The sequence below is a fragment of the Lissotriton vulgaris genome, chromosome 12 (assembly GCF_964263255.1).
Source record: "Lissotriton vulgaris chromosome 12, aLisVul1.2, whole genome shotgun sequence".
Lineage (NCBI taxonomy): Eukaryota > Metazoa > Chordata > Amphibia > Caudata > Salamandridae > Lissotriton > Lissotriton vulgaris.
The window spans coordinates 91044462-91065883 of NC_141700.1; the positions used below are offsets into that span (position 1 = coordinate 91044462).

At 43.8% G+C, this 21422-nt stretch overlaps 1 protein-coding gene and 1 pseudogene across 1 annotated transcript in view; both read right to left on the reverse strand.

Moving 5' to 3' along the window:
* Positions 1–818: 818 nt before the first annotated feature.
* Positions 819–21422, reverse strand: part of RAB11B (RAB11B, member RAS oncogene family) — a 44719-nt gene continuing 24115 nt past the window's right edge. Inside the window, exons 3-5 of the mRNA XM_086947314.1 lie at positions 18807–19000; positions 16663–16743; positions 819–1707 (exon numbers count right to left, since the gene is read on the reverse strand). Coding sequence (XP_086803440.1) covers positions 1562–1707; positions 16663–16743; positions 18807–19000 — 421 coding nt within the window. The 3' untranslated portion in view covers positions 819–1561. The remainder of the gene's footprint in view (positions 1708–16662; positions 16744–18806; positions 19001–21422) is intronic.
* Positions 6548–7697, reverse strand: LOC147673465 (uncharacterized; annotated as a pseudogene).

Below are 21422 nucleotides of genomic sequence, written 5' to 3' on the forward strand. Positions count from 1 at the left end.
CTGAAATGCATTGTGAGGAAAAATGGTAAATTGTCAGGCTACTTCTTTCAACTGGAAATAGAAATACATCTGATAAGGTGACTGGTACAGTTACACTGTCATATTCCTTATCCAACTTAAAACACACACATAAAAAAAAATCACCCCCACTACATGGGTATCCAAATTGAAGCAGATTATTCCCACTTTGAAAAGTCTGTTTAGAACTTGCCCACAGGTCACTTGGGACTAACATCACATCAAAAATGTGATTCTAGTCAACTTTCACTCCTGATGGAGGGTTGGGGTATTAAACTAGGGTACAATCTTTGTATTAAAACAATTTCACATTACTTTGATTTATTTGTTGGTGTTAGTGTTTCATACAGATGTTTTAAAGTGGTCTGTTAAAGTCAAGACCCGCACAGCGTTGCACATTTGCATGCTTCCAGCGGTCTACATATTTTAGCAAAGCCAAATTGAGCAATGGCACCAATGGTCAAAGGTGGAGTACATTCAGCTCCTAGGTTAAACAATTAAACCCAAATTTGTGCTATTTGGTTTCATCACACATAAGGTACTCGTGTACGTATTACCCAAATGTATCAATAACACAATATTGCTTCATGAACTCGCATATTTAAATGAAGAAAATAGATACTGCGGAAGAGTAAGGAGGTTCGAGGGGTGCAATCTAAATATTGACTGCAAAACAAAGGCATTGCAAGAATTAAATAAAAAGTTGTGAAAATACGTATATTCACACTTCCTGTACAGAAACAGTCAGAATGTACTTCACAGACAGCCAAGAGTACATAAACACGGACGCCAAGCCATAGTTCAAGGATATAAATCGTATTTAAGCAAAGTCATACTTCAAAGTATAGTATGCATTAGTATACATAAATGGATGGATGCTAGGCATAATTATTATAGTGTTCCATGCTCCACCTAAATAATGGCACAATATACTCCTCAGTCAAAACGTAATACTGCAGGCAGACAAAAACTGAATAAAAATGCCTTTAGTCCGAGCTTAAGAGAACAGGGATCACATGTGCATCCACTGAAAATGATGCGCATTACTGAGTGGTTTGTTATATATAACTTTAATTTGGTAGAGTAGCATATTTTACCCTCCATTTTTATACACAAAACATTATGCACTGTGATTATTAAAACATTATTATTAAGTAAAATTCTTACTATCAGAAAAAAACAACAAAATCTTTCTTCTTGTGTTAATAATCATGTCTTCATTCACTTTCCACAAAAGACCAACATCTGAAGAGAGAGCAGCAATGTAATATCCGGTCGCAGATGTTTCAACACTTTGATCCGTCTAAACCCCCAAACACGTATCAGGTCAGTGCCAACATTTCAAGCCCAAACATCATCACATTGAAAGGGAGTTTTTACAATGTACAGGATACCGATCCTAAAACGAAAGACAAAGAGGAAGGGCAGGTGAGTGAGGAGTCACTGCGTTACAGGGTGCACTTGAATGAAGCAAACACATGGTTCTAGTTGAAGTGCATGTGGAAGCGAGGAGGAGCACACACAGAGTGTACTGTACAAGAGGTCACAGGTTCTGGCAGCACTGGAGTTTGTTGGATTTTTGTCCGTCAGTTGTTGGCGGCACACTGATGTCAACCACATTGTTGCCTGGGGATTCGTCATGTGCAGATCGGTCTGCTATTTGTTTCTGCGATACTATGCGATAAATTTCTGAAACAAAAACAAATATTTGTACGTGTATTTAATGCCATTTAAAAAAATTATACATATTTTCAGTTCTTAGTATCAACTCGGAAAAAAAAGGGAAGATTCTTCGCGGATGTCCGCATTGCGACCATGGGCCCTAAATTTCATGCACAGGTTTTACGATGATCTTTATGTTTGCCTATGTAGAGGCCAACAAACTCAGTTAAGAAAACAGGAAAAAGCAGTGGAATATAGTAAAAGTCACTGATTAACAGCAGTTACGCATAGATCAAGCTACTTCGACATTTTAATATGGGATCCTTATAATTTGGGTTTACCATAGTACCCTGTGGCAACACCTAGCAACAGATCATACAAGTTCAGAACTAGACAACATTGGTATATGTGAAAATCAGGCAATTTATTTTACAGTTTATTTAGCTCTCCAGCTCTAAATTGGGGCTTTATATTCTAATAAATATAAAGGTGCTTTCCAATTCAACTACTGATACATCAAGATGAAGGAAAACAACAAATGTTGGAGTAGGATAGAAAACCCCAGGAAATATAGGTTAGAAAATCTTTTTAGACACAGTCAGAATAAGTTGAAATATCTATTGTCATCTGAAGAATATCACTGGAGATTGGTCCCTAACTTTGCGGTCAGTGAGGTTCAAAAAGAAGTTGCCACTGCGAAGAAGAAGGAATACTGACCTAGGGGTTTTAAGGAGTATCGTGTACCCTCCTCTCTATACTCTGAGTCAGATGTAGGAAGCCAAATAGCGATCGCAAACGCCGAAATTCGCAGAATTTCAGCTTTTGTGATCGCAATTTGGCTTTGAGTAATGTAGGCAATATTAACCTACTTGCAAAATAAGGAATCGCAAAAATTGTGATTCCCCATTTTGCGATTGCTTTTAAGGAATCGCAAATTGAAATTCCTTAAATGCACTGTAAGTAGCACTGTAAGTAGCACAAAAGAAAGTGCACTTTAGCCTTAAGGAATCGCTAATTACCACCAACTTCAAGTTGGTGGTAATTAGCGATTTCCCTTAAAAACATTCATGACCTTAGGGCCTGTATGTGCGCCACATTTGTACACATGCACATTTCAGGGGTGAAACAGGTGTCCCTCTGGAACCCTTGCACCCTTGAAATTGCACCCGCGATTTGCGAATACCTATTGGGTACTCGCAAATTGCTGGTGCAAATCCTATTCATTCCTTTGGGCCTCTTGGCCCCTAGGAATGAATGGGATGGTATTCCTTGATTGCGAATCTCAATTTGCGAATAGCAACTAAGGAATATTAAGGAATAGCAAATATTTTTGCGATTTCTACCTACATTCAATTTTGCGAGTCCTTAAAAGCGATTCTGTAAAAATCGCTATTAAGGACTGCATTCTTTACTAAAAGCATTTTAGCTCCCACCTGCAGCTCAGACAATGCCAAACTAGTTTTGAAGGAAGGAAAGCATGGACCAAGAATATGTGGTGCAGGGGGAGCCTGTCTTAACTGAAAATGGTGTTTCCACACTGAACTAGCATTCATGGAGTTTCTCGCAAGGTAGGTTGGGGGTGTGGGGGGGTGGTGTTCTGATGTTTCTTACCCCATTTACTTACAATTTGACTAATAAGTTAAAAAACACAACAGTACACTCTTATGATATACCTATACATCACAAAGCAGATCTGTGCATGCACGGGAGAAAATATCTAACATAGGGGTGCAAAACCAACCAGACAGCAGTATTGTTGAAAAAAAAGTGATGAGGTAGTGGGTATATACAAGGTTATATATAAACGAGCACTATCTGAAGTTAGTCAGCCTTTTAACTATGGATGTTGCAAAGCCTTGCACAATGTAATCTTTGTTTCCGCCTTCACCCTTACCTCAATGCCTTAGGAAGTCTAATCTGCCGGTCAACATCCAATCCACGTCCCGTTTAATGACCTGCTGTCTAAGGGGATTTGAATCCGTTTCAATCTATTTTTAGAGCTTCTTCTAGCTCAAAAATTGTGTAATTTCCAATACTTATCTTTTCCCATAGAATTCATTGCTTTGGTTTGCTTGAAAGAAAGCGTGACTCTCAGTGGTATACATTTGGTTGTGGAACAGCACTCATAAGTACACTGAAACCTTGACAATGGCACACAGGCAATCTGAAAATGTGGCAGCTATGTCCTCATTTGCATTACTTCAAGCAGCAAACAAACACTTTTGACCCAGCCCTAGATGTAGCTGTAGCGATCCATTCCCATAAGTCTACTGAAACGTTATAATAGGCACACATATGCAATCTGAAAACTTGGCAGCTACGTCCTCAATGTCATTACAAAGCAAACACAAGGAGTAGAGTAGGGATGCCCAACCCTCCACATAAAAAGACTGTGGAACATCGGAGCTCTGTGTTTGAAGCTTTTGAATGAAGTTTTTAATTCCGCAGAGAATAGTTTATAAATCTTTGACTCCAAGACAAACATTTTTGGAAAGAAAAGTTTCTCTTTGTAAAAGTGAACACCAAATCAGTAACAAATATCCTGAAAACAGATTGTTCAAACTATGCTTAGGAGAAGCCAAAGAACAGGAAAGAGGCCAAGTACCAAGAGAAAAGATAAACATGTGAGTTTTGGGAAAGAGTATACGAACCACTATAACTGTTAGGCATACAAGGCCACAGTTCAATGATTCAAGTTGTGAGCTCCTATTTAGTTTAACCTACTTGCATCCAATTAAATGACCCTTAAGTACCTCAGGTTAAGAAAGTGTCAACTATGACACTGGTAGCAGATGATCAAAATACAATAACTTTTAAAGCAGAACTTCCCATGACAAGTCCATGCAATTTAGGCAGTTGATATGGCTGAAGAAGTTCCACGGTAAGGTGCTTGCTCTCCAGTTGAAAACTCTATGCAATTAAGATTTGATAACACCAGAAGTAAGTTAAAGGGACGAGAGACAGTGACTCTGGGAAGATACACGATGAAGAAAGTGCAAAAGCCTGGATTTTTCATAGTCCGAAGACTGACCGACATGCGACTATAGTCATCTGCCAAAGATGAACCTTCTCCAAGGATTCCCAGAAATATAAAGGCATCCGAGTTGACTGTACATCCAGTAGCAGCACCAAGCATCAGATATCAGCCCCCTACGCAATATATGATGGGGCTAATGCATAGGTTCATCAACCGAAATTGCGGTCGCAATAGCTGCGAAACAGCTATTGCGAACGCAATTTCCGCTCCCGCAATTCATGAAGCAAAAAAACACCAAATTGCGAATTCGCAAACAAAAATTCGCAGAATCAATGTGGAACCCCCTTACCGAATCTGGAGCAGCGAATTTCCACCTATTCTGCGAATTAACTTGCAAAATCGCAAATAAATCGCAATTTCAATTCAAACATCGCAAATTGCTAAAAACACCAAAATCGCTAAATGCGAGTCGCAATTTAAGGAGAAGTCAAACCAGGTGGTAACCATGAAGTTCAATTGGTAAAAAAAAAAAAAAAAAAAAAAATTCTAACAAGAAACAGGTGCAGGGTCAAACAAACACACTTAAGGAGACACAGTAGGAGCATGAGGACATTCACAATGCCAGGTCTATACATCGTGGCAAGGTGGCTGAGGCTCCAGGCTGCAGCCCGGAACCAACGCAGGATCCAGGAGCGCATCTTCTGGCTGCGGATAACACTCCTGGGCCAGACTGAAGAGGAGATCTACTCCAAATACAGGCTGAATGGGGCAATGATAAAGAAGCTCATCAGAGACCTTGACCACCTGATGCAGCACCCAACAAGGAGGACCAATGACGTGCCCACCCATGTCCAGGTCCTGTACCTCCTGGCCTCCGGAAGCTTCCAGGGGATAGTTGCATATGCGGGGGGGGGGGGGGGGACACTGTCACGCTGCCTACGAAGTTTCCTCGACGCCATGCTGAGCCGGATACACCACTAAATAACCTTCCCAACAGGACTTAAACCAAACAAAGCTTGACTTCTATAGTACTGTGCAATTCCCCCATGTAATTGGCTGCACCCACATCACATCTGCCCACCCGCTGAGACAGAATACATGTGCCGGAACCGCAAGTTCTATCACTCACTCAACATCCAGATGGTCTGCAAGGCAAAGACAATCATCCCCGACATAGTGGCCCAATACCTGGGGAGCACGCATGATTCATTTATCTTCAGGCACAGCGGCATACACACCCGCTTGGCCAGGGGTGACTTTGGCGAAGGACATCTCCTAGGTAAGTACACATGCCCACATACAGTTTGTCAAGACCATGTAGCTGGTGCATAACAGGCACTGACCCTCTGCTCCCATCCTTCAGGTGACAGTGCCTAGGGCCTCTGTGAGTACCTCCTCACCCCATACCTCAACCCTGCTACACCAAAGGAACGGCATTACAATGCTGCGCACATTCACACAAGAAATGTCATTGAGGGGACAGTTGGGATGTTAAAGAGCCGATTCCGCATCCTACACAAGACTGGTGGGGCCCTCAAATACCAGCCTGAGGTCTGCTGCTGCATCGTGGCAGTGTGTGCCATACTCCACAATATTGCTACCAAGCGGAGGATACCTGTGGAGATCTCTGGTAGTGAGTCAGAGGGGGACAACCGGCCACCTGCACATGTGCATCATGCACGCTGGGAGAATCCTGCAGAAGGACACAGGCGCCGCAACAACATCACACTGAACTATTTCTAGTGCACCCATACCCCTCACACAACACTGCACTCATGCATGCCACATGAAATAATGACACGAGTAAAATTTGCGTTCAAAATAAATTCTTATTCTTTTGTTCAACAAGATCTATAACTTTTTTCAAACAACATAACTACTGTATTGCGTCATACAGCCTCTTGAATGCAGAGCAGGCGTGCTTGGTACATCAGCATGGCAATGCTGCTAATGTTCAGTCATTCACTGGCGCCTCCTACCGGACGCACCCTGTTGCCTCTCCAAATCCATGTCGGCAGTGTCCGGCCGTGATGCTGCACTGGGCCTGGTACTGCGGGGCAGTTCTGGTACCACCGACATAGACAGGCTGCTCAGGCTGGATGTGCCCTCGCTGGCATCATCACCCCCCACCCACTTGCATGGGCATGGCCACACACTTGTTGGTTTTGAATTGCAGTGGTGACCTGCTCCAGGGCCCTTGCAACATCCTGGCAGCATTGCACCATTTGGATTTGCATTGCCAGGGACCGGCGTGACAGTTTTGATGTTGCATTCCCTATTCGGTGGTTCGACCGGGTATATGCTGATAGCCGGGTCAGCAGCTGGCGGTGGAGGCAGCGGGTGATGCCCTGCTGCGCCACCATCAGTTGGCAGTTCTCCTTCACTGCTGCCGTTAACTCCTGCACACTTTCGGTGAGCTGATTGACATTGCGTGCAGTCTTGTACAGCTGCAGCTGCATGGCTGCCATGTGCTGTGCCTGCTTGCGGTGCATCCGGCGTTTGATCCCTAGCCCTGGATCTTGGGCCTGTTGCTCCCTCTCTGCTCGTGTGGCCACGATGCGCTGCTGCCTCAACCGGCCGCTTGCCTGTGACCGCACAGTGGCTGTGAGGCGTGTCTGCCTCCTTGGTGGTGGTGGGGGCTGTTCCACTGCCATGCGTAGCACATGGGGTGGTTGCACTCCTCCTGTGGCTGCAGGGGTGGCCCTGTCCGCATGTGGAGGTGGTGGTACTGGTGCAGGTGTATGTGACGGTCCAGATTGTGGGGCAGGATGGCTTTCTCCCTACGTCTCCTCGATATGGAGTGCCTCGCTGTCTGTGGTCTCTGCTTCTGCAGCACCTGTGATGTAAATGGGTGCATGATTAATTATATGAATCTTGCACATGGGATGTTGCAACATGCATGCAGGCTTGCATTCCCTGACTGGCTTTAGGGATATGTTTCACTTGACAGTTCTGGCTGTGTGCGGCTATCAGGGAACTATTGTCACACTACAGGTCCCACAATGCAAAAGGGCGTTTCTGATGTGCAGGGACTGCAATTCTGGGGTTATCAAATGGCTAGCTCTGGGGGCATGGGCATTCTTAGGGGACGGGGTCGCAGTTGCATGGCTCTTACCTTATGATTGTTGTGTGGGTCGGGAGGTGTCCAGCTGAGTGACCCCCACGCAGGCTGCAGGGTTGATGGTGTCCTCAACCAAGTCCTCGAGTGGTGTGTTTGCGGCAACTGTGGGGTCTCCTCCTCCCGTGGCACTTCGCTCCCCCAGTCTCTCTGCTATGCGCTCCTTGGCACGTCCTCTGATGTCATACCACCTCTTTCTTTAGGTCATCGATTGACCGCTGGGTCACTCCTACAGCATTTACCTTCGCCCTGATGCGCGGCCAAATGCGCCTTTTGTCAGCCTCGGGCACCTTCCTGGATAGCTTCCCAAAAAGCTGGTCATGGTCCCTACTGACTCCCTCAATCAGGAACTCCAGCTCCTGTTCGAAAAACTTTATTTTTCTTTTCCTGCCAGTTTCACTGGATCCTGCTGCATCCTGGGACATTCTGGTGTTGGATGTCTCTTCTGTTGTGGGGCTGCAGGGTGTGTCTCCTACAGGTCAGTGCTGTGCCTCCTCCTCTCGCCAGCTCTCTGTTTCAAATGAGTAAGGGAACTGCCTACTTCCCGGTTGTGATGTCGTCATCATTGTGCTCAAAATGCGACTTCCCGTTTTTGCGATCCCGCAATTTGCGAGATCGCAATTTGCGATTTCAGTAATTGCAAAATCGCAATTTCGGGTTGGGAAAACAGGAGATTCTGCGATTTTTGGAAATTCGCTTTCGGCAATTGCGGCAGATTGGTATTTTTCGCAAATTGGAATTCGCAGAATGGGTGCTTGATGCATCTGGGGGTACATTCTTATTTGTGCAGCAAGTACAAATACGAAAGATTTAGTAGTTGTACCAGTCCCACAGACTGCAACACTTCGGGCCATGCTAAGCCACTACCAGTCGCACGTGTTGCAGTTCGCTAACTCCTAGTGTTTGCATAGGCTAAATGGCTTTTAAGTATATATTAAACCCATTTTGTGATCAGTAAATAGTTAACAAATTGCAAAATGAGTTTATAAATGCATAATTAATAACTATCTTGAAAGGAGTCTCTTCAAAAATTGTAAATTACAAAGCAATGAATCAAGGGTTTGGAAATAAGATTTTTTTCGGTTGCAAACCACTGAAATGTTAGTGACTCCTCAAGAGGTGGTAACCTACTGTAAATGTAAAAAATAAAAAAAATAAAAAATAAGTTGCAGTTGTCTGCTGGACCACTACCAACTCACTACGTTTTTTTTTTTATTAACTTTTTCAGACATGCAGCCCCGATTGTTTGGCTCAATGCCACCACCACACTTGGGATCTGTTGCTGCATCCTCCGGCCCCTTGTCCTGACTTTGGCTTTCACCTGAAGGGTGAGCGGGCTCCTTCAGCTCAGAGGGTCAAGGTTGTCCATATCAGGGCTACCCTAATTAATGTCTGCTCCCTTAGGAAACACTATGTCGATGTTCATGATCTTCTGGAGGACAACTCGTTAGATCTGCTGTTCCTCACAGAGACATGGCTGGACGCCTCCTCTGCCCCTATTGTTTCCTTCTCCGTCCCCCCAGGCTATAAGATTCTTAGAGCCGATAGCCTGGGCAGCAGAGGTGGCGGTGTGGCAGTCGTTTTCAAAGATCAATGGGAAATTCGTATTGGGGATTCTTCCCAATGGGCCAATTGGGAGGTGCTTGACTTCAGTGTGCGCTTTTCAGCACACTTCACTCTGGGGGTTTCTTTAATCTATAGGCCTCCTGGCCCTGCGGGCTCTTTTCTGCTGAGCTGCGGGGACGCCATTGCCTCCAGGGCTGTTAGATTTTCTAACTTTTTGGTTTTGGGAGACCTTAATATCCAACTGGATTGTCCCGATACTAGGGAAGCGGCTGACCTATTGGATATTCTACATCTGGCTTAACTTGTCCAACACGTCCACCTTCCTACTCACCAGGCGGGTCATCTTCTAGACCCTATCTGCTCTAACTTCCCCCTCTCAATAGGTGATCCCTCCCTTGTGCCCTGGTCAGATCACTTTCTTTCCCATTTCTCTTGGGCGCTCCCGGGCACCGCTCCACGGGTCCAACCCTGCCTGAAACCGCTTTCTGGCAAGGCCGACCCTTCGGAATTCAAACTGGCCCTTGATTTCTCCAGGCCTGCCTTGTTTGGAGATCTGGAGGAGCGGTTGTCAGGGTTCACCACATGGGTCACTAAGGCGTTTGCTTCGGCTACCTCATGTCGGCCCTTCAGACTGGCTAGAGATTCTCCATCTAAACCCTGGTTTAACGCAGATCTCAAGGCTGCCAAGCAGGATTGTAAGGTTTTGGAGCGCGCCTGGCGCCAGAGCGGCTACTGTCCTACGGCTAAGAGGACACTAAGAGCTTCGCAAAAAGTCTATTATGAGGCTATTGCGGTGGCCAAAGGACAATTCTTTTGCTGCCCGCATGGACTCCTTTAGGAATAATGCTAAAGAAATTTTCTCTATAGTCAGACCCTCCAGGATATCGCGATTTGCCGCGAAATCGGCACTTTCGTAAAAATCGCGGCATTTTTACAAAAGTGCCCGCGAAATCGGCACTTCTGTAGAAATCGCGGCATTTTTACAAAAGCCGCTGCCGCTGTATCCTGGTATCCTGGGGGGTCTGCAAGCAGAAAACGATCTAAATCACAACCGCTTGCTCGGACGTCTCCATATTTGTTGTGCAGCCAGGCAGTGCCCAAAGGATGCGTGCAATGTCATGATTCGGACTTTACATGCTCCCTTCAGAACGTACTTCCTGCTCCCTTGTGAGGCACCCCAAAGCCTGTAGGTAGAGTAGGGCCTATATAAAACGGAAAAAATAAAGACTTAATAATAAATAAAACATGTTGCAGCACGCTGCTGCACATCTCATTAGCTGTGCTATAGAAAACATTCAGAGGTGCGCGGGCGCCCCCTGACGGCTCAACACAAGAAAGGCCTCGGTTCCTCGGAGGGCTCGCCGCTGCACACAGGTGCATGGAGCAGTGATAAAGGCTGACCCTGCAAGGGCGTCCAGGACACCTAAGGGAGGGGGACGAGGGGGAGCCGGGTGGGAGCACCCCGGGAGGCGGCCGGTGCAATGCAGGTGTCAGCAGCAATTACTGCTCCGCGCTTCTGATCAAGGCTCGCTGCTGACAGCTTACGCTTTCCATCTAGTATGCCGTCCATGACTGCAGATCACACACTTTCTGAGGAGCATTCAACTGAACACTTTAAAAAATAGAGAGAAATGCAGGTTTCTTGGTAAAACTTTCAAATTAAAGCAGGAGTCATTATTTTTAGTTCATGTTTTTTTTGCTAGTAAAAGGCTCTTATGTTATTGATACACCCATCTGGTAACACAACAGGCCTTACCTAGTGTGAACCCCTACTGAGTAAGGGTACTAGATGGCTGGCTCTATGGCACTAGCACACAACCTCTGCAGTCCTGGGCTTCCCTTACACAGAACTATAACTTCCAGAATGCACGGCTATCTTACATGGAATTTCAGAGCTAGACAAATGGAGCCTCTCTGAGACCCGAAGGACTCTTCTCCATCCCTCAATCTTATCTGCTGTATGCAGGTGGGTTTTGTAGATGTTCGAAATTGTGAAGCACACGCTCGAGGGAAACAAAGTGTCTACATTGTAAAGAAACCAAATATACATAGCTTCATGTTGTTAAATAACAAAAAAACTAAGATATCTGTTTGTTGTAGGAAAAATGGCCACATAAAAATGCCGCAAAATTGCCGCTAAATTTCCATTTTTGTGCCGCTAAATTTCCATTTTTGTGCCGCTAAATTTGCTAATCCATGCTGCTATATCTTGGGGGGTCTGTATAGTGCGAAACTTTACATCTCCCAGGGCCCAGATGAGTGTTATTCCCTCCTGTCTTGCCTGGTGCGAAACTCTTTCCCGCTGCTTTAGAGAGAAAATCCAGACCATTCAATCTTCCTTTGCCCCTATTATCGGCGGCTGCATGGTCCCCCTGGCTGCTCATCTCGATGCCCCTATTCGCCTCTTCACAGCCTTCAGAGTTGAGGCTCCTTTGGAATCTCTTAAAATCCTCCGTAGGCTTAAGTTTGGCTTCCCCTCTGACCCTTGCCCGGCGAGGCTTCTGGCGGCGGTGGTTGAGTGCATCAACACCAAGGTGAACAGTATTGTCAACTTGTCCCTCCAAAATGCTGTGGTGCCTCTGAGGTGGAAGCAGGCGAAGATACTGTCTCTTCTTAAGAAAGCCTCCTTGGACCATCTCACTCCAGAGAATTACCGATCCCATCTCCCTCCTCCCTGCTATTGCGAAGGTCTGCGAGAAGGTTGTTAACAACCAACTCACAGAGTTTGTGGAGACAGAGGGTCTCCTGCCCCCAGCTCAATCAGGGTTCCGTGCCTCCCACAGCACTGAGACTGTCTTAGTGGAGGTGGCTGAGGCCATCCGGGAGTGCCTGGACCCGGCGGGAGGGCGCATTGATCCGGCTTGATCTCTCGGCCATGTTCGACACGGTCCCCCACGCTCTTCTTCTGGCCCGTTTGGCTGAGATTGGGGTATCAGGAGTGGCGTGGGGCTGGCTTAGGTCCTTCCTGGAAGAACAGGCCGAGAAGATCTGGCTCCCCCCTTTTTCCTCCTCCCCCCAGCAGGTCACCACTGGTGTCCCTCAGGGCTCCTCCCTTAGCCTGCTCCTTTTTAACATTTATGTTACGCCTCTTCTATATCTGGCTGAGGAGCTGGGGGCTAAGGTAATGGCCTACGCCGACGACACGCAGCTGCTGTTTACCTGGGATAAGACCTCCAGTTCGGTGGCAGCATCTCAACAGTGTCTGGTTGCCATTTTCAAATGGATGAACGAAGCTCAGTTGAAGTGCAACGAGCAAAAATCTGAAATCCTGCTGTTCGGCAGGTTTCCTACCGACTTCCGTGAGCAGCTGTGGCCCCCTGACTCCCTGCTCCCTTCGGGGTCGGGACAGCCTGCAAAAAATCTGGGAGTATGGTTCGATGAGAGTCTTTCTTTCTCTGCCCACATCAAAAAACTGGCTGGCTGTTGCTTTGGTCTTCTTAAGTCTCTGCGGTCCTTTTTCCCGCTGCTCCCTCAAGCGGCTAGAGAAACGGTCACATGTGCTCTTATCCTCTCCCGCCTGGATTACGCTAATGCTCTCTTTGTTGGCTCCCCTGGCAACTTACTCAAAAGGCTTCAGGTTATCCAGAATACGGCTGCAAGATTACTTTTGGGTATTCCGTCATGGAATAGTGTGTCCTCTCTTCTTCGCTCTCTTCATTGGCTTCCTGTGGCTGACAGGGTCAGGTTTAAATCTTTAGTGTTGACCCACCGGGCTCTCCATGGCCTGGAGCCTCTCTATCTTCAGAAGCGATTTTCCTTTTATTCCCCGGCTCGTGCCTTGCGTTCTGCGACCCAATGTCTTGCCCGGGTGCCTCGCTTTAGGCTTCAGAGGATGGGTGGCAGTTCCTTCACTGTGAAGGCCAGTATTGCCTGGAATCCCCTCCCCCTTTCTCTACGGTCCATCCAGAAACCTGCCATTTTTAAAAAAGAACCTTAGAGACTCACTTCTTTGTTTGTTAATTTCCTCTTGTACCCTCTCAGGCTTCGCGCCAGGACACTCTTAAGTAGCCGTGCGCGTTACAAGTGGACTTAAGATACATAACATTTCCTTTGAGGGAAATTGACTGACTTTTCGAAAAGATTTATTCTAATGTGTTAACAGACATGATAGTCTGCTGATGGCAGCAGGCCACTATCCTTGTGACGGCATCCAATCAGAGTAAGTCGCAATTTGTGACCAACCTTGTTAATTTTCCTAAGATTGCGACCAACTTTAAAAGGTGATTTTGCAAATCGAATTAGCAGAACATAGGTCAGTTCCCAAAATCTTTTTGGTGTCACAAAAATTTGGTGTGCAATTTACCAGTCGAACGGCAGTACATATGGCCCTTAGCTCAGACTGTGCCCATTTGGCAACAGGTGATGATAATAAGCAACAGCCTACTTTTACAAAGTCAAAAACACTAACAGGTAATGGAAATTTGAAATCAAAATGTTATATTCTGGCTGGTTAAAACCCATAATATCAATCTTTTAATAAAGACCAAATGAAAAACTGATCAATAATGTACCCAAAATTACAAGCTGAGAACCTTTCGAGACCCTTTGTAAAGTCTTGGTATCACTAAAGGTCAAAGTGGAGTGGACATGATCAGTCAGCTGTATTAAGAGATTAAAAAGATTTCACATTCCAGGACGACCAGAGAAAGTTTCCATTATCAACAGCGGTGGAAAAAAATGTGCAGGCGACAATGGTGAAGCGGTAAATGGGCAGGATGTGTTTGAACCTTAAGTTCATTGTCAATTGTACTTTTCAGGATCATCCATTTTGTCTAGAGCCGTGAGATTAGTTAACATTTTCCATTAATAAATGCTGCGCATCTCTGGATCTGTCGGATTGCACTTCGTAAAAGAGTTTCCTATAGCCAATCAATTTCGTTCTCATTTGTTTAGACCATTAAAATTCTGATTCAAATTGCTTTAACAGGTCTTCTTATCCTCCATGTGGACTACTTCATGTTTTTGTTACCAAGACTCCCATAATGTTCCAATCATATTGGCAAATTTTTTTTTTTTTTACTCAATTCAACCTATTTATTGACCAATAGTCTTTTTTTTTCTTTTACACACAGTTTATGGGTGTATTTAATGGTCTGCTATAGTCTGTTTGCACACAAGGCTCAGATGAGCTAGAGATGCTTTAATCAAGTCATTGCCATACACTTGGACCCTACCTGGTGAAACAAATAGTGGACACAGTAAGTTTTTTTGTTTTTCAGTAACACAATGGTGGTCTACTCACTGTTCTAGGCCTGTGCTTGTTCAATCAGTTTTTCCAGATGGGAGAATGAAAACCCTTTGATCTCTGAAATTGGGACTAACAGTCTTCTGGTACTCAATGGGCACAGAGCTAATGTCCATTTTCAACCACATCAATTTTTGTTACGAATCAATAGAGGATATTTCCCTGTTGACTTTTAAGGTTGCTTTCTTGGTGGTGGATATTTCAGCCTGCCAAATTAGTGTATCACAGACTGCTTTATCCAATTACCCTTTAACAGTTTAACACAAAATAATCCATCCTTTTATTCTGCCACAGTTGGTCTTGCATACGTTAAAACCTAGTCAGTTTGACTTTTATTTTATTTTATTTTCTTCTACAACCTGACCCAGAAAGGGCTTTTCACAACTGGGTGAGGCAGAGTCCTGACATTATTTTGATCATACCGTTCAGTTTCTAAATTCAGACTGTAAAATAAAGAAACTCTAAAAATGGCAAGAATGCAGTCAAGATGACAGCACGGCACTGGTCAGATATAGTTTCACAGGGGCTGTAAGGCAGGAAACTCTGCCAGCAGTCTGATAAGCACAAGAGAAAAGAATATTGCGATTCACTGACACGTCAAAAGTGAATCTCACAATGATTGGAAGAATTGGACATTCGTTTTTCATGTCCACATCAAGGATAGTCATTTAGCTTCTCCAAAATAGATCACTCACTACTTAAAACGTCTGGTTGAACATTGACTGTCTCCAAACTTTTCAACTTCACTTTGCAGCAATACTTTGTTTTGATTTCTTCATACATCAAATGAAGAAACAGTTCATCAATGTACTGATTTGGATTCCCCCACAAAAAATATAATAAAACCAAAGTATCAAAGAAAGAAAAAGCACAATAGCATAGAGAAATTTTAAAATTGCATACTAAATGTCCATTATCACAGTCAACAAGCGAGTTCTTGTCCAGACTCACCCTTTCCAACTTCTAAAGCAGGATTCATTCCTTCTTTGCTCGCCTTGGCGTAAATGGGCAGCTTTATGATGGATACATCTGCCTGCGGATTCCTCACCTTATGAATTGCCCCATGTGCAATACAGGTGGCAATTGTTCTGCCTCAAAATCCCTTATAATACGGCAGAAGTAATCATACACGATTTATGTATTTTGACAGCATTAGCTGCATTTTCCACATTTATATAAGGCCTAAACCTCTCCTCATCCCTAGAGTATCTTCCAAAGATCCACCTAAGGACATTTCCAATGTAAACAAATGTTTGAAGTATTTATATTTGAAAGTACGCATGTTAAGGGATTTCTAAAAATAAAAGAAATGCTATATTCAGAGTCTGATAGTCTGCCATAAGTGAACATCGGTTTTAGGCCTGAACAAAGACTTCCGGATCTGTAACACGCCGGTTTATCTTGGTTGTGATTTGGAGCAGTCAGGAGAGTTTGGCATTCTTTTCCTTAACACAGGATTTCCTTTTGAGTGGCACCTGTTTTCAGGATTCTCCGGTCACCGATCACAGGGAATACCACTACCCGTGCTTTTTGATCTGTTCGATCTTTCACTTGTACCTCTGAGGGGCATAAACCCCTTTGGACCCAGAGCTCACTGTAGTCCTGGGTTCACCATAAGGCAAACGTACGATCCTTAAATTGGCAAAATTCTACCGGATAATCAATGTTTCAAATGTTGTATCCTTCTGGGCTGGATCACTATACTGGCAAACAGTAAATTTGTATTCTTGCTGGAGGACATACAAGTCTTTCTGTTAACCATTTTTCTCCAAGAAGCCACAATATTTGTTGAATCAAACTTTTGAGAGCAATTTATAAAGGATCTCCAGTTTTCCTTCTCCAAGCTTTAATCTTGGGGTTCCTTTTGCATGGCCAAAATTTATTACAGAGTCTGTATGGAAGAAATGCTTATGGGAGAAAAACTATGACATTTATGTAAAGTGCACGTAAAAAATCTGAAATAGTTCCAATTTTCCTTTAAAATCCACTGAAAACATCTGTATCTCTACCTCAAGCCAAGAGTATCTTTTTTAGTTTTTAAGTAAGGTTTAAAATGTCATGAAAGAATAGTTATACCTGTAAGAATGTTTTTGAAGGCTTCTTCCACGTTGGTTGAATCCAGCGCTGAGGTTTCAATAAATGACAAGTTATTTTTTTCTGTGGTAGAGAACAAAGAAACATAATCACAATTTTGATAACAACCTAGTCACACCAACTCTCTCAGGTTTAAATGCTTAGCTTCCAGTTTTAAACATGGGAACTCTAGCATGCTTCTTAATAGGGTGAGAGTGAGTCATAGATTTATCAAAGTAGAGCTCAGGTAAGTATTTTAAATTTTTAATCAATTAGTCTGAAGCTGTGTTTTATTTGGACTACAATATGTTTTCTGCATAATCTCAACCCAGTCCAGCAAACTATCTTCTGGCAGCATGGAACTAGCCAGACTGTTACAGCTGGCTATAGTAGTCAAGGGTAAAGCAAGGGGTACAAATTTCCTTTGAGGTCCAGTTCCTCTGGGAACTGGACAGTCACCTGCTCCATCGACTCTTGCTTTACAGCTCAATTGCTACAGCCTATCTGGATGCAGAAGGTTTGCCTACGTTACATCCTAGAAATAGGCCACTCTCATTCCAGTCTCTTTACAGACGATTCATTGCAATGAACCCCTAGCATGCCTCCCTCCATTGGTGCTAACCGGGGGGCTTGGTAATGACAGATTCCTCTAGAGGGTGGCGGACATACTGGGGAGTGAAACCTATCTTTTGCTATGGATGCCATTTGTCACACTTATTCATCTTTGTCCTGATTGTTCACAGGAAGTAACCACCTAGTCAGCAAACAAAGCCTTTGAGCACGACCAAGCTAAGGAGGCTTTCCTCCTCCACTGTTTCGGCATGATTTTGCTCACCATGAACATGGGGGTAGTAGTTTGGGCACTTCGAGACACTGCTCACCAAAGAGTCATCCTCTCTGGTGGAGCACAATGAAATACCTGTGGGGTTCACTTCAACATAAGAGCAGCACTGTACCCACACAACAAAACCAGCACTTTTTAATTCTGCACCAAATGTCGAGTGGACAGACACCTGCATGAGGCCTGCTCAAGACAAGCATGAGTTTAGCTGGCACTTGGCTTCTCAGGACTCCTGTGCTTCAAAGATACTCCCTGGCTAACCAACTCTATGTGAAGAGTTGACTCCTCAAAAGTGCTAACTCGGGAAGAACTAGATCTTGAGCCCGCTGGGATTGCAAATTCCCTTAGATTTAAATGTAGAGTTTGCAAAAATGCAGCCATTTATTGAGTGCAAAGGTCCACCACATTAACCAATGAAGTGGACCCAAGTCCTGCTGTGTTGATGTTTTGTAGAAAGGAAATAAAGGATCCAAAGCAAGAGATACATGAATTAAGTAAGGAACTAAGAAGTGGGAGGAGAGAAAAGGGGGACAAAAGTAATGTGGCCTCACAAGGGTGTAAAGTAGGGAGGATATGTAAAAGGGAGGGGGGTAAACGGAATAAAAGAAGGCAAATATTTGATAGGGATGAATAACAATAGGAAGGGGATATGCTGTAGAAGAGGGAAGAATGGAGAATGTATGGAAGAATTGAAATAATAGATAAGGAAAATGAAGGAGAGAAGAGGGAACTGGTGTAAAAAGATAGGTGAGAAATGTAGAGTGGTGGCTTAATTTCCAACTTTTAAACTTGGGTTCCAAGTGAACATGGACCATGCCAAAAACCTACGAATTCCATTCACCAGAAAATATATTCCTATTGTACTAATTACATTAGCAAAAAATGCATAAACACATGCACGCCGTACAAGCCATACGCACACACATTTTTGTTACAATCAGGCCCTTTACTTTCTCACCAATGCCTACTACAAGAGAGAGAAGGATGCGGTACTTAATTTACCATTTTTACCTTGGTGCAAGAGAACTGAAAAATTCTTCCATATATTTATTATTATGATGGACACAAAAAAAGTAATTTTCATTCAGAGAAGGCTCTGTTTGTTTTAAAGTAAACTTTACATCTGCGCTTGTAAAATGGCTATGTACAAGGAATCTCAGTGTTCCAATTAGTCCAAAGATATTTATACAAGCCCACTGACCAGTACTCCCACAATAAAATCGGACCTCCAATTAGGAAGAAAGGCAGATATACCCAATTTCATAGTCACTTCATTAATCTGGTTAGAAAGAACTGTTCTTCAAACCTGCAAAAGCCCGGGCCTCATCGGTAGGTACAGCTCTCAAATGACGCAGGTCACTTTTGTTTCCCACCAGCATGATAACAATGTTATTGTCCGCGTGATCACGAAGTTCCTTTAACCAACGTTCAACATTCTCGTAAGTTAGGTGTTTGGCTATGTCGTAAACCAGCAGAGCTCCAACTGCACCACGGTAATACCTGGAATTACAATTCAGATTTCACTATTTGGACTACAGGTAATTCAGAGTGCCTCAACAGATCACAATATTTATTCACAACACTCGAAAAAGACCTGTAGCGTAAACGGTGTCTGAACAAATTACTAATTCACATTCGATAACTTAATAAGAAACCAGTCCACCAAGACGGACAATTAACGAACAAACATAAGCCACAAAAACACTTGACCGGGAAATGGGATTTGGTGGACACCCATACACGAATACATCACTTTCAACATCATCAATGTCACATCTGTACCATGAATGGTAAAACAGAGATCTGGAAAGAGTTGGGCATGGTAGGCAGGTTTTACAATGGATACCGGAAACAACTACTATGAGTGAATGATTCCCAATTAAAATGCTTGACATAGATAGCAAAGATGCACAAATGGGTAGAAACAAAAAACAGCCTGATAGAATTGCCAATCAGTAATAGCCTAGTAATGCACTGTGAAACAACAGAGTTACAGCCTGAGGGTAGTCAAGAGTAGCTTCCACACATACTTCTCATGTGGTGACATGTCCCATGAAAGAGACTGGCTTAGATCTGTCACAAAGTATCAAAAAGGACCAATCTTTATGTATGCGACTTATTGTAGCTATTTAAGGACACTGGGAACTTGGACCTTAGACTACACTTAAATAAACACACAATATCTGTTTTTATCAGTGGTGTTTGCAACCAAGAATAAACTTGTTGGTTCAAAACAGAGACAGAAACCTTTCCCAGGCTATGCTGCATTTCATAACAGTACTAGTAGAACCTGCTGCTGCTCAGTCTTGCAAATACGCGGGGATGGGGAATGGAATACCTTGACATTTTTTTATGAAAAAAATAGCATTTTGAAAATTCAAGTTATAAGTTTCCCTGAAATATGCATGTTCAAATTTGCTTTCAGAGTAGCTGGCGGAAAGCAGCCTCGGGTAACAGATATAGGAAGGGAGTATGTGGTAAAGGCAAACAGTTGCTGACTTCTGACAGGTGTAGTATGGGTAATGACAGCTCAGAACTCAACAGCCAACCGACAGACACAATAACGTAATGCCCTGCCCAATGCTTTTATGGAAAAAGAAAGTACTTTAACCACACAGAAAAACTAAATACTACACAAAATTATGAAGACATAAAAATTGATTGTAATCAGTTGCATCTAACAGTGAAGTGCTATATTGCCCTTCATCCTAGCATCCCTCTCCTTTAAACTATGATCGGTCTCTGAAGTTAACGACAGTATATGAAGCAAGCAAGAATTTGGCACGTGCAGATAACTCAAAGTAGTCTCATTAGAAAAACAAGCATTTACAATGCAATGGTTTTGCCTTTGTTAAAGTTAGAGCTATTGGCATTGCTCTTGACATTTTTTTTATTTATGTTTTTTTTAACATAAATAAATGGCATTGTCATTTACAATAGCAGGGTAGGGCACAGGGAAGGGGGGCGGGAGAGACGAAGGAGAGCTGCAGGCTCTTGTTGTAATGCTTGCATGGATGAGTTGGTGGATGCATGCATGGGTGCATGCATGAATGGGGGTATGGATGGGTGTATGGATAGATGCATGGATGGGTGGATGGATAGATGCATATATACAGCCAATCCCTCAACAATTTATGCAATCCACCAACCCATCCAACCAACAACCCATCCATGCATCCACCCATACATCCATGCATCATGCATACATCCATTCATCATGCATCCATCCACCCACCGTGTCTCACTCCGAAATGAAAGGGCCAAATTATGTTGCAGGGTTGGGTAAATTATGCAGCATGAAAAGCTAAAATATGCGGTATAATGCGGCACATTTCATAATGATGTTAGTTCATCATTTCATCATTTTAAAACTTGTTAACAGTGTATGGGCATTGGTTGCACCTCATAAGTATCAGTTTAACACCCAAATAGAGCGCTAAGCAACAGAAAGGTGATAAGTCCACCTTTGCATAGGGCGTGCCACTATGCGGCAACACGTGTTGATGCACTTTTAGCAACTTTTAACCCGTCTGATCTAGAAACACATGTTAGGGGGTTAAAATCTGCAGATTATGCAGCAGATGATGGATTGTGTGGCAAATGCCGCAAACCTATAATTATGCGAAAACATCTGCAGACGCACAATCACACAATTCCAGTGGCCCTGCCTAAGACCCGAGTTCACAGTAACAAGCAGCCTCTGCTCTCTTGCCTCAGCAGGGCACCTGCTTCCACACGTAGGAAACTTCATGTTGACTGAAAAGCAGGTCCTTCTCGAAGCTTCCTCTTTCCTAGTGATTAGGACTAATCTGCTGCCTAACGTTTCACGTGCAGCAGCAGCGTCCCCAGGCACCAAAAAGTCATCACTCTACCCACATACACAGGCTCGCGCGCACAGCTGTATGTGCACGACTTTTCAGAA